This window comes from Lepidochelys kempii, chromosome 16, assembly GCF_965140265.1.
Source record: "Lepidochelys kempii isolate rLepKem1 chromosome 16, rLepKem1.hap2, whole genome shotgun sequence".
NCBI classification, from domain to species: domain Eukaryota; kingdom Metazoa; phylum Chordata; order Testudines; family Cheloniidae; genus Lepidochelys; species Lepidochelys kempii.
The window spans coordinates 11365027-11379196 of record NC_133271.1 but is presented as its reverse complement, the minus strand read 5'-3'; the positions used below and the strand labels follow the sequence as shown (position 1 = coordinate 11379196).

Below are 14170 nucleotides of genomic sequence, written 5' to 3'. Positions count from 1 at the left end.
GCTGTGGGTTGGAGGATCTGGGGATCTTTCCTTTTTCTCTGCCACAGACTTGCTGTGTGACCTTGGGCAAATCTCTCTCCCACTCTGTGCCACTTTCCCCATGTGGTAAAGTGGGGGACAACAGCCTCATGGGGGCATTCGAGGCCTATTTACATGGTACCTTCCCTCCAAGGACCTCCAAGCACTTCACAGCTAGTCATGAAAGGGCAGAGTATGCGTTAAGCATGGCTTGTGCTCTGGGCCTGGAAAGCGAGTTACCGTTGTGGCAGACTGCAGCAGCTTTGAACTATCTGGTTACTGTCTTGAAAGTTTCTTTTGTAATGGTAGTTCGCTCAAGTGAACGCTCAATGGGAAAGGGCTCTGCTGAGGCTGAGTTCCCCTTCCACAGCAGTGCTCCACGTGAGAGCCTGTTGTGAGAGCCTGTTTAGAGACCATTAAGTCTGGCACGAGTCACAGCCTCTGCTGTAAACACTTTGATGTGTGTTTGTGTATTTTATTTATCCCAAGCTTCCTTCTGGGGAGGCGCTCTGGGACTCTTCCTTCACTCCAGGACAGGTTCTTCCTGAGCCCACCACAGCCACTCTGCAGCCGCGAAATGAGGATGTTCCAGAACAAAATGAAGCACGTGGCTTGATAGCCTTTGTAGCCCTGCCAGCCCGGTGCTCCGGCTCTGGGACACTTGTTCGGCCACCTCGGCTGCCAGCCCAGCCCACATGCCGACACCTGCTCTCCATGGCACTGCAGGAGATCCTGAGGGCTGCTTCTTTCTTCTCTTGCCATTCAGTTAGTGCCAGCCACCTTCGTCGTCTTGTTGTAACAGCGCTGTTCACGCAAGAGCCTCCTTCTCTGCAGCTAGGCTGCCTTCCGGTCCAGAACAGTTGCCTCGGAGAGTCAGAAGAGTGACCCGATACATCTATTGTAACTTCACATCGCTGCTGGAAACCTCTCTTCTCCCCGGCCAGTGCCTCTTCGTTTACCCCTCCCTCTGTTCTCATCGCCTGGCTCTGGAAGTCGGGTATTTGCGATGGCTCTGTATAGCGCTTGGAGGCACAGCATTCTTGATGGGAATGATCAGAAACTCGCTGTCAATATTGGGGAGCTCTCATAAGGGAAGGGGAGGCTGGTTGGGCTAGTCTGGCCATTGGCGTCGGCATGGGGGGCCTTGTACCCATCAGCGCATGCAGCGGTGCAGGTGAGAACAGGGATGTGGCCGTGCAGCCTTGCTAGGTAACGGTAACTCCAAGGCATGCCCAGAGGATCATGCACACAGCTGCTGTCCCAGTGAACAGGCCTTATGTTCTTGAGTCCCGTTCCAGCACGTGGCTCCACAGGAGCCAGATTCGGATCTAGAGGTGGGCCCCAAGTGGGTTAAGTAACTTCTCTGAATGCCCGCACCCTCTTGCGCATGCTTGTCCACGTGGCAGGAAAGGGGGAATGCTGGGGTCTCTGGGGAGAGCTCCCAATGCTGGTTAACTGGCAAAGTGCAGCCACCGGAGGTGAGAGCGAATGGGATGCAGACAGGGAGCCCAGGATGGATGCTGGGCTCAGGGAACCAAAGGCACCCCGCTTTCTTGTTACAAGATAACTTCCCTGACTGGGTCTACAATAGCCTCTTTTCTCTAAGATTTCCAGCCGTTGCTGTTACCAGTGCTGCCCTGCCGATGGGAACTCTATCATAGGCAAGGCGTTTTACCCAGCAAGTCCTCCGGCTTTCCTGAGAGCTGGTTTTGTAAGCTCTTTGAGGCTGAGACTGTCACTGAGTGTGTACAGCACCTAGCACAATGGGGCCTGACTTCAATTAGGGGCCGCTAGGTGCTACCGTAACAAAGGCTCAATAATAGATGGCATGATGATCGCTAAACGCCTGCTGCTTTTGGAGCCTTGTTCGTCTATCATGCTCACCGCTGGAGTTGTGATGGTGGGGAAAGTCTAGGATGGGCAGGACAACTGTATGTTCCACCCTTGAGCGAGAGAGAGAGATCAAGCAACTAGGATATTAGTAGAATTCACCAGCCTTTCACTGATTCTGATATGGGGTGAAGAGAGCTGAGGTTGGGTTTGGGTCATGGTGAAGGAGGAGTTGGTGTGGTGTGTTTTTTTTTTTTTTTTGTAGGATCCCAAAGTTCTTCACAAGCGCCGAGTCCAATTTTGATCAGGTTTATGTTGGTGTAAAGTCTCCACAAAAGTCTATGGAGTTACACCAGAGAGAGAGAGATCAGAACTGAACCCCAAATAAGCACATAGCGCTGAATGTCCAGTGCTGTAATGCAGCCACCTCTGGGGTGGAGGGCAACCACCTAATGGCACACTGTACACAATCTCACGGGGAAAGGGAACATCTAGCCCAGGTAACTCAGGCACACCCCTACTCTTATGGAAAATGTTATGGCATCTTCTATGTTGGATGTAGAGCAGATGACACCCGCGTAACCTGTGTGGTATGCATCCAGCTCTGGGTGTTAGCCTGTCCCATAGCAGCATGGATGTCACAATAGAGGGTGGTGCAGGTTACAGTCCACGCAGTGGATGTGTTGAGCAAAATAAATGAATGAGATCCCTTTGAGGAACGGGGCCCTGGAATTCACAATGAGTGCTGGGTGCATCACCAAGACGCGGATACCTCCAACCCTCCCAGTGAGTGCTGCTTAAAGGTTGCCTGTGTCATAAATCCCAGTTAGCGGCTGTGGAATGTCTGAGAACTGGAAGCGAGTCGCAGAGGTCAGGGACGTGGTGTAACTTTAAAACCAGATGATTATATAAATAGGACATTCCCCTGCTGAGCTGCTGTGGGGAAATCAGTTTAGCTTCTCCTGGTCGCTGCGAAACCTCCTGCCACCCAGCCATACCAGGTTCCAGAGTTGATTGTTGGCTTGCAGAGCCAAATCTTTGGCCTGATCCTGAATGGTGCTGAGTAGCCATCACTCTCATTGACTGCAGGTGCAAGAAGATCAACCCCTGGTACTTGAAGCAGGGTATGGGATCAGCTCTTTCTATGCTGGGGGCAGAATAGTCAGGGCTCAGCACCCACAGTCGGGGCCAGGTTCGTTGGCACACTGGGTGCTGAGCTCTCCCTCCAATCTGGCCCTGACTGGAGGTGCTGAGCCCTTGGAACTCTGGCCCCCACATGTTTGAACCACTTGCTTGCTTTGGAAGAGGCTGGCTTGCGGCTGTGACTTGGCTTCCAGTTAGTCACCTGGTTCTATTCTGAAGGAGCGCCGCAAGGATGGGACCCCTCCAGGAAGCAAGAGGCTTTGGTTCACGAACAAACCCTCCGTTCTTCCTGCCAGGCACCCATAGGAGCAATTAGAGTTTCTCAGTGCTGTCAGTCTCTCAGCCTGCTTTTGATATCCATGGCTGGGCAGCCTGCCAGAATGACGGTGTCCCTACTTAATGAGGCCCTGTGGATTAATGTGTCTCTTGTTGACACCAAGGCCTTGCTAAATGGAAATTGCAAGGAAAGGGGTGGAGAGGGGAGTGAAGCTGAGCAGTCATATTCTGAGCTTGTAACTTGCCTTTTAAATTCAGATTAACTCTGAGATCTCTGCTCAGTATCTCTGATTGTGTGTGTGTGTCGGGGGGGGGGGAGGGAAGAGGAGCATAACTGGCAGGCAGTGTTTGCCTGAAACCCTTTTCCATGAAGGTGGGGTGTGAAGTGGCTTTTGCTGACTCATCAGGGCAGGTGGTTTATTACCTCATCTGGATAATAAAGGAGTGAGGATCTAGGGTATGAGCTGAGCGGTCCTAAGGGAGGAACCCTAGGAGCAGTCGGGGCAGGAGGTTTGAGCCGAATACACAGAGATAAAATTTATGAAGCCAGTCCCCAGCAATGGAGTGAGTTTGGACTCTGCATATTCCATCCTGTATTTGCAGAGCAGGTGGGAAAAGGTATCCGCCCCTAAGTGGAAAACGATGCAAGACGTGCTGAACGTGCCATGTAAAAGTAGATGGGTAGGGGGATTGCAGTTTGAGAGCAGGACTTCTCAGGACTCTGACCTGATTTCCTTTAGAGATGGGCTAAAGCCATGGCTACTGTGCCCTGCCCACCCAGAGTGCTGCACATAATGTTCATAAAACAGAACAGATTGCAGCTGGCTTCATCTTTTAATACAGAGGTGCAGCCTATGGATACTACAGGTTCCAGCCTGCAATGATCAGTCTTGATTCAATAGGCATTTCACCCCGGTCACAGTTGGAACGCTGTACGCTGTGCCTTATAATGTTCGTGGGCCATTGTTCTGTATTAAAGATGTTGTCTCGTGGCATTTCAATTCCTGACTGGGGATTGCCGTACTTGTCTCCCTTTATCACACAAGCCCCTAAAAATCAACTGCACTACAGAGAGCTGGACTTGTTGGGGTCCCTGCAGAGCCCCAGTGCACAGCTGTAGTCATTGCTGCTGTTTGCCTAGACTGCCTGACTCCATGTGTCTGAGGATTTGGGACCAGTGATGGCTTGTGGGCAAGCGGGTGCAGAGAAAGTAGCCAACCTGGGAGCTGGACAAGCTCAGCTGTTGGCAACATGAGATGCTACGCTGCAGATCTGATGAACGCCGCTCAGGCCTCCCTAGTAATCCAGGAGTTACTCCCTTGTATCTAGATCTTAGAGACACTTTACAAATATGGGCAAGCCAGCCTCGCCCTGCTTGTATTGTAATGGATGATGGGAAACTGAGCAGAAGCAACGTGTGCCCAGATGCTGTGTGCATGCGAGTGCTTGTGTGCTGTGGGTGCCAGACCGACTGTGCTCACTAACAAATGAATAAATACCGCTTCTCTTGCTGTCCCTTTTCCGCCTCCTTGCTTGCAATCTGTCTCTAAAGGCGATATCACCTGGCTGCTCTTATCCCCTCTGCCCTGGGGAAATTCCCTTGCTGAATCTCTGACCTCTCTCTCTCCAGAAGTCCCTTGACACACCAATGTGTCTTTTTTTTTACTTCACAACCTGCCTTCCCCTTCTGGCTCATACTGGGATGGGGAGAAACTCGTTAATGGTGGTTGGATTTTAGGATTATGGGTCGTAGGAGTTAAGAGAATGAGGAAGCTCTTGATCATGCGGGGTCTAGTCCCCCTGCAATATACTGAAAACAGACCTAGGAAGGCAGTAGCCAAGTCGTCCAAAGGGAAGTTCATGTCCTGTTTGCCTCTGGAAATTGCCTGCCTGGCCTGTGTTCCTGCTTTGACTGTGCGGAGATGTCCTGACTCAGGGTCAGAGGGCCCAGTCGGCAGTTTGGCCCATAAGGCAGGTAAGCCCTCCACTGAAATCCTGCTGATGAGCTGTAAGCGCTCGCCAGAGGGCATGGCGTGTTGTCGTGCGGTGCCTGTCACCAGCCCTTGGCAGAGTGGTGCAAACTGGAAAGCACAGGCGCGCACTGGGCATGTCTAGATCCTGGCCCCCTGGCACTTCCTGCTTAGGCAGAGATTCAGCAAGGTCTCCGGTCTGCCCACATGCTCTCTCCGTAAGAGGAAGCAAGACGTGGTGGTTAGAACCCAGGAGTGGACGTCGGGAGCTGCGTGTTCTATGTCTAACTCGGTGACTTTGGGCAAGTCTCTTAAGCAGGCTCTGTCTGCCTCAGTGTCCCCATCTTCAAACCTGGCTCATGCTGAAAGTGCTGCCTGGCTCCGTGTTCGCAAAGTGCTTGGAGATCCTCGGAGGCCTCAATGTTTTGGGGGCATTTTTTAATAATTAAAATATCGAATTCTTTGTTCTTCCTGACAAAGCAGAGTAATGAGTATCCCTGTAAAGCCAGTGAAGGGACCTGGATTCGATGATACCGGGGAGTGGGTGTGTTTGGATCTCCCCCACCCTAAATCCTTAAACATGATCTGCCCCCATTACTCAACCACACCCTCCACCAGCCTGCTTACATGGCTGGTGTCACCTCCGCCTCTTTCCCTCTCCTGTTCCTGGTGTGTGTAACTCCTGTCCATTATGACAGTCCATGGACTACCTCCTGCAAGATAACGTGCTCATTCTGGCCGGGGGCCAGGGGTAGAGGGATGTCAGGCCCCTGGAGTCTCCTGCATCACGTGTGAAATACCACAAAAGTATGACAGGTTTCAGAGTAGCAGCTGTGTTAGTCTGTATCCGCAAAAAGAACAGGAGGACTTGTGGCACCTTAGAGACTAACAGATTTATTTGAGCATAAGCTTTCGTGAGCTACAGCTCACTTAATCAGAAGTATGTAAAAAGTATGTGAAGGGTTCTGTTAACGGGCTGCAGCCCCTCTTGAGTAATTATGGTAACTGGCAGCTGCAGGAAGGCAGATCAATTATCCTTCAGCTGTTTGCAGCAGCCCATTGTTTGTTGGTTTGTTTTTATCAAATAAGCTTGGTGTTCCAGCTGATCCCCTGCTCTCCTGAATGTAAACTATCAAAGCACATAACTGTGGTGCTGTCTTGCTGCCCAGGGACAAATGCCCAGCCAGCCAGACACTCCATGGAATAACTTGCACTTATCTAGAGCCTTTGATCCCTCAGGATCCCAGAGCACTTGAACTATGTATGTGCTTGGCTGGGTCAGTTGGGGCAGGGGGAAAGTGGCGGCAAACTGGCGCTTGGCACGGACAGGGGACTGTTGGCCAAGGACCCCAGGGCAAACCTCTGCTGTTACAGATGATGCTGTGAGATCATTCATGTACATGCTCGGCAGGCAGGGATGCTGGTTTTAAGATGTCCTCTGAAGGATGTCTGCACCATGTGAACTGTGCTGATTCTCCTTTCTAAAGGAGGAGAGAGTTGAACCTTTAGAAAGGAGGAGAGAGTTGGGTCCCAGGAAATCTGGACATTCCAACCCCCTGTTGCTGGCCCCACTCCAGGCTACCAGGAGAGCGAGCTTGCTGTGATGTGGGGTGGCTGCTGTGGCTCACGACACGTTTAGGGAGACTGGAGTCGCTATTATGGAGTAATCCACTCCACACTAGCTATTCTGGTCCAACGTCCCTGTATAGACAAGCCCTTGGTTATCTTCTATCACAGGTCACACCTCTGGCTTTTCATGACTTGGAGGCCACCACAGGAGGTGGTGGATTTGCTTTTTTGCTCTGAAATGAGGTGCTGTCTCGTGCTTGGGCATAGTGGACCGGGATCTGTGTCCTTGTGACTAGTAGCCACTGGAGTCCATAGACACGTGACTCACGTCCTGGGGCAGGGGTCAGTTTGTGCTGATTGCAGGGGCTGCTGTTAGTGGTCTCCTACTATAATCCCAGGAAGACCAGTGATGTTAAATGGGCTGTGACTACTTTAAAAGCGGGTGTCCAGAATTATGGGGTTGCAATAGAAGCCATTGCCCATGAGCACCTCCTCCCCACCCCTTGGCTTCTGCTTGGTCCCGATGAGACCCCCCCGCTCCCCTCCCCGCATCTCCCGGTGCATCTCTTAATGGTGGTGGGTATTGGATCACACTACGGGGAGGGAAGGGCAGGGCTGGCCACATCTGGTAGAATGTGAGTCTCTCAAATGTCGGACAGAAAGTGCTTCTAGCTGTGATTAATCTTTGGAAGAAACAAAACACAGCTCTCAGATCCTTGGGACAGCCTCTCCTCCCCCAGGGGCTGCCTTGATTTCCATTGCTTGGAGTTTGACGTGCTGGCTTCAAGGTAAGCCCTGTTCCAGCTCTAGGTGGCTAGCACTGAAACCCAGCGCCATCCTACATCAACCTCAGCACCAATGGGCTTGTCTGAACATTGTGTCCAGCTGGATCTGGCCTCAGGCTCCACGGGGCATCTGCTGTGAATAAACACTTGGGTTTTAAAGAGCCATCACCCATGCGCATCTCATTCATGCCACACCCCGTGAGCGCAAGGCTTACCTCAGAGGGGCTTTGCAGCTCTTGCTGTGGGGCTGTGCTCTGAGCACAGACTGTGACAAGCCATTCTGCTGGAGAAACCTGCTCACTCCTGACTACTGAGACCCCACCTAATAGCTGCTCGTCCCAATACCTGCATGGGGGTGTGAGGGATCTTGTTCGGAGGGTGTATGCAGTCAGTGGGGTGTTCTCGCTGAATGTCCTATTGCATAGTCTATGTAGCAGGCCTTGGGTTTCCATGTGCTTCTCTCCACCCTTGGGCTTTTAATCCTTGTTACTGTCTAAAACCCCACTTGTTTGCCTGATGATTAGCTTACCATTAACTTGACTTAACGTTTAATGGTTCTCACTACCCGCCCCCTCGAATTCGTCACCTCCTCAACTGTATTTTCTACTTGCACTTTTCTTCCAAATACCTTGGAAAAGTAGAACTGCGTGATGCAATTTTTTTAATTGAATTAGCCAGTCTATTTACTGTTGCTATAAAACCCTGGATAATGACCCTAGAGGGAATGTTGATTACTAAAGCAATGTCGTGGATAGAGCAGGGGAGGGGGAAACCGGACTCCTGGGTTCTTTTTATGGCTCTGCTTTGGTCTAGCTGTGTGACCACAGGCAAGTCTCTCTAAGGGACACTGTCAAGCTAACAATTACACTTTTATCTGAAAATTTATACCTAGTATTGATACAGGCAACACCCAGGTTACTAGAACTGAAAGAAAAGGAGGACTTGTGGCACCTTAGAGACTAACCAGTTTATATGAGCATAAGCTTTCGTGAGCTACAGCTCACTTCATCGGAATGCATCGGATGAAGTGAGCTGTAGCTCACGAAAGCTTATGCTCAAATAAACTGGCTAGTCTCTAAGGTGCCACAAGTCCTCCTTTTCTTTTTGCGGATACAGACTAACACGGCTGCTACTCTGAGAACTGAAAGAGCGGAAGAAAACTCCTGTCTGTCTTGGTGGATGCTGATCTGTTTTTGCTCTGTATATTTTTCCACTCAGTTTGCCCTGTTTGTTCCCACTGGCATGAGACACACCTACAAGAAAGTTGCTTTAAAAAAAAAAAATGGTGGCAGATGTGATACTTAGTGAATATATTCAAAGGCTGGGGAGAGAAAAAGATTGTTAGCAGCAGTAGGATCCAAGTTGGTGGTGTGTGTTACGCATCTGAATGGTGGTCCAGTGGTTAGGGTGCTAGCTGGAGACCCTGGTTCATATCCCTCCTCTGCCACAGACTTTAGACAAGTCACTGAGGTTATGTCTACACTGCAGTGTAAGCTCAGGGTTTGAACTGAGGCTCAAGTGTAACGCTGCCCCCCCCCCCCCTTTCTGGCTACACACACATTCCTCTAACTTGGGGTCCAAGCCTTAGTCAAGCTGGGACCCAGGAGTCAAACCCTATTGCTTTGCAGTGTAAATACAGCCCCACTGGACTCATGCTCTGGGAGTCTGCCAAAAGTATCCCACCATCCCATGGACCAACTTTTTGTCCTCTGGACAGTCAAGTTTTCTCATGTTGCACCATGAACTAAGGGCTAGAGCTGCCAGATTTTTTGGAGGACGCTAGGAAGTCTGGGATAAGGGTGACTTGACTTGGGCTTGCGTAATGCAATGTAGATGCTGGAGCCCCAGGTTGGGACCCAGGGTTCAACGCTTCCTAACCTTGGGTTACAAATGAGCGTAGATGCTCAAGCCCTAGGTTAACAAACCCATGATCTGCTAACTTGAGTTCTACCTCTGGGCTTACGTTGCAGTGTAGACGTACCCTAACAGTGATCCCTCACTGTAGGGTTAACTTTGGTGATCAGCAACTGAGTTAGCCTAGTTTAGGTGTGAGCAACCCCACTGCAAAGCCGTGTCAGTTACTGCATACTCACCGGTGCTATGCTTCCCCATGTGTCACTTTGTGCTGCAGTCAGATGGGCTGCTGTATGATTCTTTCCAAGTGAATTGTGGGAGGACTTGTTTGTCCTTCTGGACGCAAGGGGGGGCATTGTGGGAAGGCATTGGTGGATTATCAGCATTCAAATGGCTTAGCCTGAGTCCTCGCCGCAAAGTGGGTGCGTTGCTGCCAGCCAGAGTGAAGGTGGAACCTGAGCTCTAGCCCACACCCCCAGCCAGGCCAGCTAGCCTGCTTAAAAGCACCACTAAACTCAGATGAGAGGTTTTTTGTGTGTGGCAGGAGCCTGAGTTAATGCTGCAATGAAAACATATCCTTAGTCTTTGTGCCTCCGCTTCCCATCTGAAATATTGCAGGGGGAAGGCCGAGTCTATGGATTTCGATCACTTATGCCTGTCTAATATCTCATAAATACTGATCCTTTTTGCTGACTTTCATTGCTGAGAACTTGGCTACAAGACTGAGAGAGAGAGACTCTCCGCAAGAAGTGCTTTTTGCTCTTGTTTATATTCCGTGGGTCATAAAAATTCCCTTGAGACGTGAATTCTCTCAGACCATTAGGCAAGCCTGTGTTTGGGATCACAAAACAAGTTCTAACACACAGGAGCTTAGCTTAGAAAGTTGAAGGCCGCGTAGTCCAGTGGATGGGTCTTTGTACGGACTAGGACAGTGGTTCCCAAACTGGGTTTCGCGAAATGTTACAGGGATTCTTGGGAGGGGGTGAGGGGGGGAATTCCCTAATGGTGGGTAGAGCTGTCCCCAGGGACTCCAGGCAGCATGGGGCCAGCAGCCCGGAGCTCCTGGACTTCCAAGAGCTAAGCAGATCAAAGCAAGCATATCTATCATACTGAAGAGATTTAAACACCAAGACTCCTTATAAGAAATGGAAAGGGAGGTGGATATTTTTTGCTGTTTTAAAAATTAAATAGGCAGCTGGTATTGTTTTTAAAATTATGATGAACAAATTTAAGGGTTTTTTGTTGTTTTTTTGTTTTTGTTTTTTTGCAACGTGCATTGTTTGCCTGGACTGCTCAAGACCTAAACGCTTGTGTATGAGGAACTCTTTAAGCTGGCTTCTTAAATCCCTTCATGCTGTTTCACATCTGATACTCCTTAATGAAACCTAAGAGCCTTGTCTTAGAACAGGCTTATTCAAGGTGATACAAGCTACGAAAGTGAGATCTTGGTAGAGTGTTGCCATTTTCATAATGTAATAAAAATACTGTAATGGTAAATAGTTAATAATAGTGTGTAATGAGCATGTCATAAAAACAAATGTTTATATTTCCAAGATCACTGCTTTTATAATTTATACTCCGGTAAAGGAGAAAATCCTTGGAAATATTCATTTTTAGGAGGGGGTTCATGAGACTTGACATTTTAGTGAAAGGGGTTCACAGGTTGTTAAACCACTGGACTAGGACAAGGATGACCTGACTCCTATTCCCACCACTGACCTGCTGTGTGACTGTAGGCCACTAACCTAATCTGTTCACTTCCAATGCTATGTATGCCTTATGCATTTAGATTATAAATCCTTCTGTGTAGGGTGTGACTGTTTCAGGGTACCCAGGATTGAGCGTCCCCTTGTTACCGCCCTGCCTCCAGTGAAAGGGCATCTTGCTTGTGCTTTGCTGGGTGTCAGCTCCCTGATACCACTAGCCTATTAGCCATGCAAGCACACTCGTCTGGGCTCTGCCAGCCCTCACTTTGCCTTACAGCTTAGCAATAGGTGCACCCCGGTCCCCGAGACCCTTTGAAGCGTTCCCCTGCAGTGTTCAGCCCCTTATCCATCCAACACACTCAGAAATGCCAGGCCTCTGGTCCCCCTAGCTTGTGTGATTCATCTCCAGGTCGTCACCTTGGTTGATATCCCAGCATTACGATATATTGATAGTGAAAACCACAGGGTTATTGTCAAAGACTAAAGCATCAGGAAATAATGAGTTGGAAACAAAGGGTTACTTATAAAACAAAATCATAACGTGCTTTCTAGAGACTAAACTTAACAAGTTACTCTCTTGTCTAAAGACAGGTTTCAGAGTAACAGCCGTGTTAGTCTGTATTCGCAAAAAGAAAAGGAGTATTTGTGGCACCTTAGAGACTAAAGCTTTTGTGAGCTACAGCTCACTTCATCGGATGCATACTGTGGAAAGTACAGAAGATCTTTTTATACACACAAACCATGAAAAAATGGGTGTTTACCACTACAAAAGGTTTTCTCTTGTCTAAAGAAGCTTGTCTCCCCCTGTGCTCGCTGCAGCATCTTCAACCAAGCTGTCTGAGAGCCTGTTTTCATGAATGAAAATGCACTGCCCCATTTACTTCCTAGGTGTAGGATGAGGGGTGTCATCTCTGTCATCTACTCATATCCCCAGAGCTCATAGTCTGTGCTCGGAGACAGGAGAACATCCCGGGGCTTGTTTTGCCTCTGTGCTGCTTCCTTGTTGACTTCAATAACTTTATATAAATGGGACTCCACTGTTCTCGTTTACAATGTTTAATTTACATCTGAGAGAGACAAGTGAATAAACCTCAGAAAACGGGTTTCTCCACTTCTGCTGTGATAAGAATCTAAGAACGTCTTTTCAGTATATACACATAACTCCTCCTATAGTGTCTCTCTCTACATTTCACAACAGAATCAATGACCAGTGTGACCCTGGCTTTCACTGAAAAACTCACATGACATTCTTTAAGAACCAAAATGTATGGACCTGAACCAGCATTTTCTTGTAATGTCCTTGCCAGTTGACATTAAGGGGTTCGTGGGTCACATGGGGAGTTTCTTGCTATGTGCCGTGCCTGGCACCATAATACGTGATCTGTATGGGAGTCTAGGCACTACTGTGGTACAGATCAATAAGTTGAATGCGTTTTGCTGGAGCAGGAGGGGGAATGTAATGAGCGTGAGGCTTCTGAAGGCAAGTGTGATGTCTGATGTGTTTGTTCGCACCTATTGGACTCTTCCAGCTCTTGGCTTTGGAGTATTTCTCCAGACTGAGAATCAAGAGACCTGGGTTCTAATCCTAGCTTTGCCATTGACCTGCTGTTTAACCTTGGGCAAGTTGCTTTGCCTCTCTGCCTCCACTTCCCTGTCTCTCAAAAATGAGAATCATGCTTACCTAGCTCTTGAGCTAACTAGAAAACGCCATGCAGATAAGAGCTAAGCGTTTTTTTGGCATGGGGCCAGAGGCCAGATCCCCAGCTGGCATATGAAGTTTGGCTCCCCTGAATTTGGTTTGTCTAACGTACCATCAATTCTCCTTCCTGCTCTGTTCAGGTCCCTCTGGACGACCGCGTCATCATCTCGGGGAACCTCTTCCAGTACGTGGAGGAAAACAAGAAGTGGCGAAACCGCTTCAGTGTCGTGCCGCACAACTACGGCCTGGTCCTGTACGAGAACAAACTGGTGAGGCCCTCGCTGCTTCTCCACCCCCTCCCCTTCGTGGTGGGTGGTGTTCGTGTTCAGCACGGGGGGTGCCTGCCAGGGAATGTACCCCTTAAAGGAGCTCTCCTCCTGTCAAGGAGTCTTCAGCAACAGCTGCTCAAACAGCTCTTGCACGTGAGTGACACTAAGCCAATGTGCTCACTGCACTTAATGCTTCAAAGCAAGGCCTCCATGAGCACGTCTGGTGCCTCCAGTTGAGAAATGGACTTAAGTAGCCAGGCTGGAGTCACAGAGCTGGGGAACTAAAGGGAAGCTTTGGACAACTTCTTGGCTTCCTTTGGCTGCTGCACCAGTTGAAGGGCTGTCCTGAGCTCTGGGGCGCTCCTTCGCCAATGAGGAAGGCTGAGCTTGAGACGTCGTGTCTCCCTGACGCAGTAGAATTCCATGGAGCCCACTGACCTCCCGCATGGGACATCTCCTGCGGGGAGCAGTCTCTCATATTGCACTTCTGTGGGAGACGTATCAAAAAACAACCACTTCCTCTCCCCCATCACAATCCTCCAGCAAGGCTGCAGGCACCTGATTACCTGGTTACCTTTCACACCAGTGAGTATCCCACATCCACAGCAGGTTCTCCATGCACACGCACCCACTTCACAAGAATCAGACGCTAGAAGTTCTGTATGGACAAGCCTTAGTGTATTAACCCCAGCCAAAAGCAAGGGTGAGGAGCAAGGCACAGGTCCTGCTTAACAGGGTTTCAGAGACATGGGCTTGTTGTTATGGATCCTGGTTTGAGCAGCTTTGGGAACCACTCCCACAGACTGACTCTCCTTCCTCTCTAGGCCTATGACAGAGGGATTCAGCCTCGAATAGTCCTCAACAGCGCTGGCTACAAAATCCTCACCTCGCTGGACCAGTATCTTGACCTTGTCAATAGCAGTTTACCAGGTAAGTCCACCCTGTTGATGACCTTCTCTCCCAGGTGCTCTGCACGTTCAGATGCAAAGGGGGAGGGTGGGATAATGGAGGACTAGAACAGGTCATGTACATCGGCCCCTCTGTTATACCA

The 14170-nt window shown here is 49.6% G+C and overlaps 1 protein-coding gene across 1 annotated transcript in view; it reads left to right on the top strand.

The window, feature by feature from the left end:
* Positions 1 to 14170, top strand: part of NIBAN2 (niban apoptosis regulator 2) — a 99233-nt gene that overhangs the window by 49333 nt on the left and 35730 nt on the right. Inside the window, exons 3-4 of the mRNA XM_073314571.1 lie at positions 12991 to 13119; positions 13944 to 14049. Coding sequence (XP_073170672.1) covers positions 12991 to 13119; positions 13944 to 14049 — 235 coding nt within the window. The remainder of the gene's footprint in view (positions 1 to 12990; positions 13120 to 13943; positions 14050 to 14170) is intronic.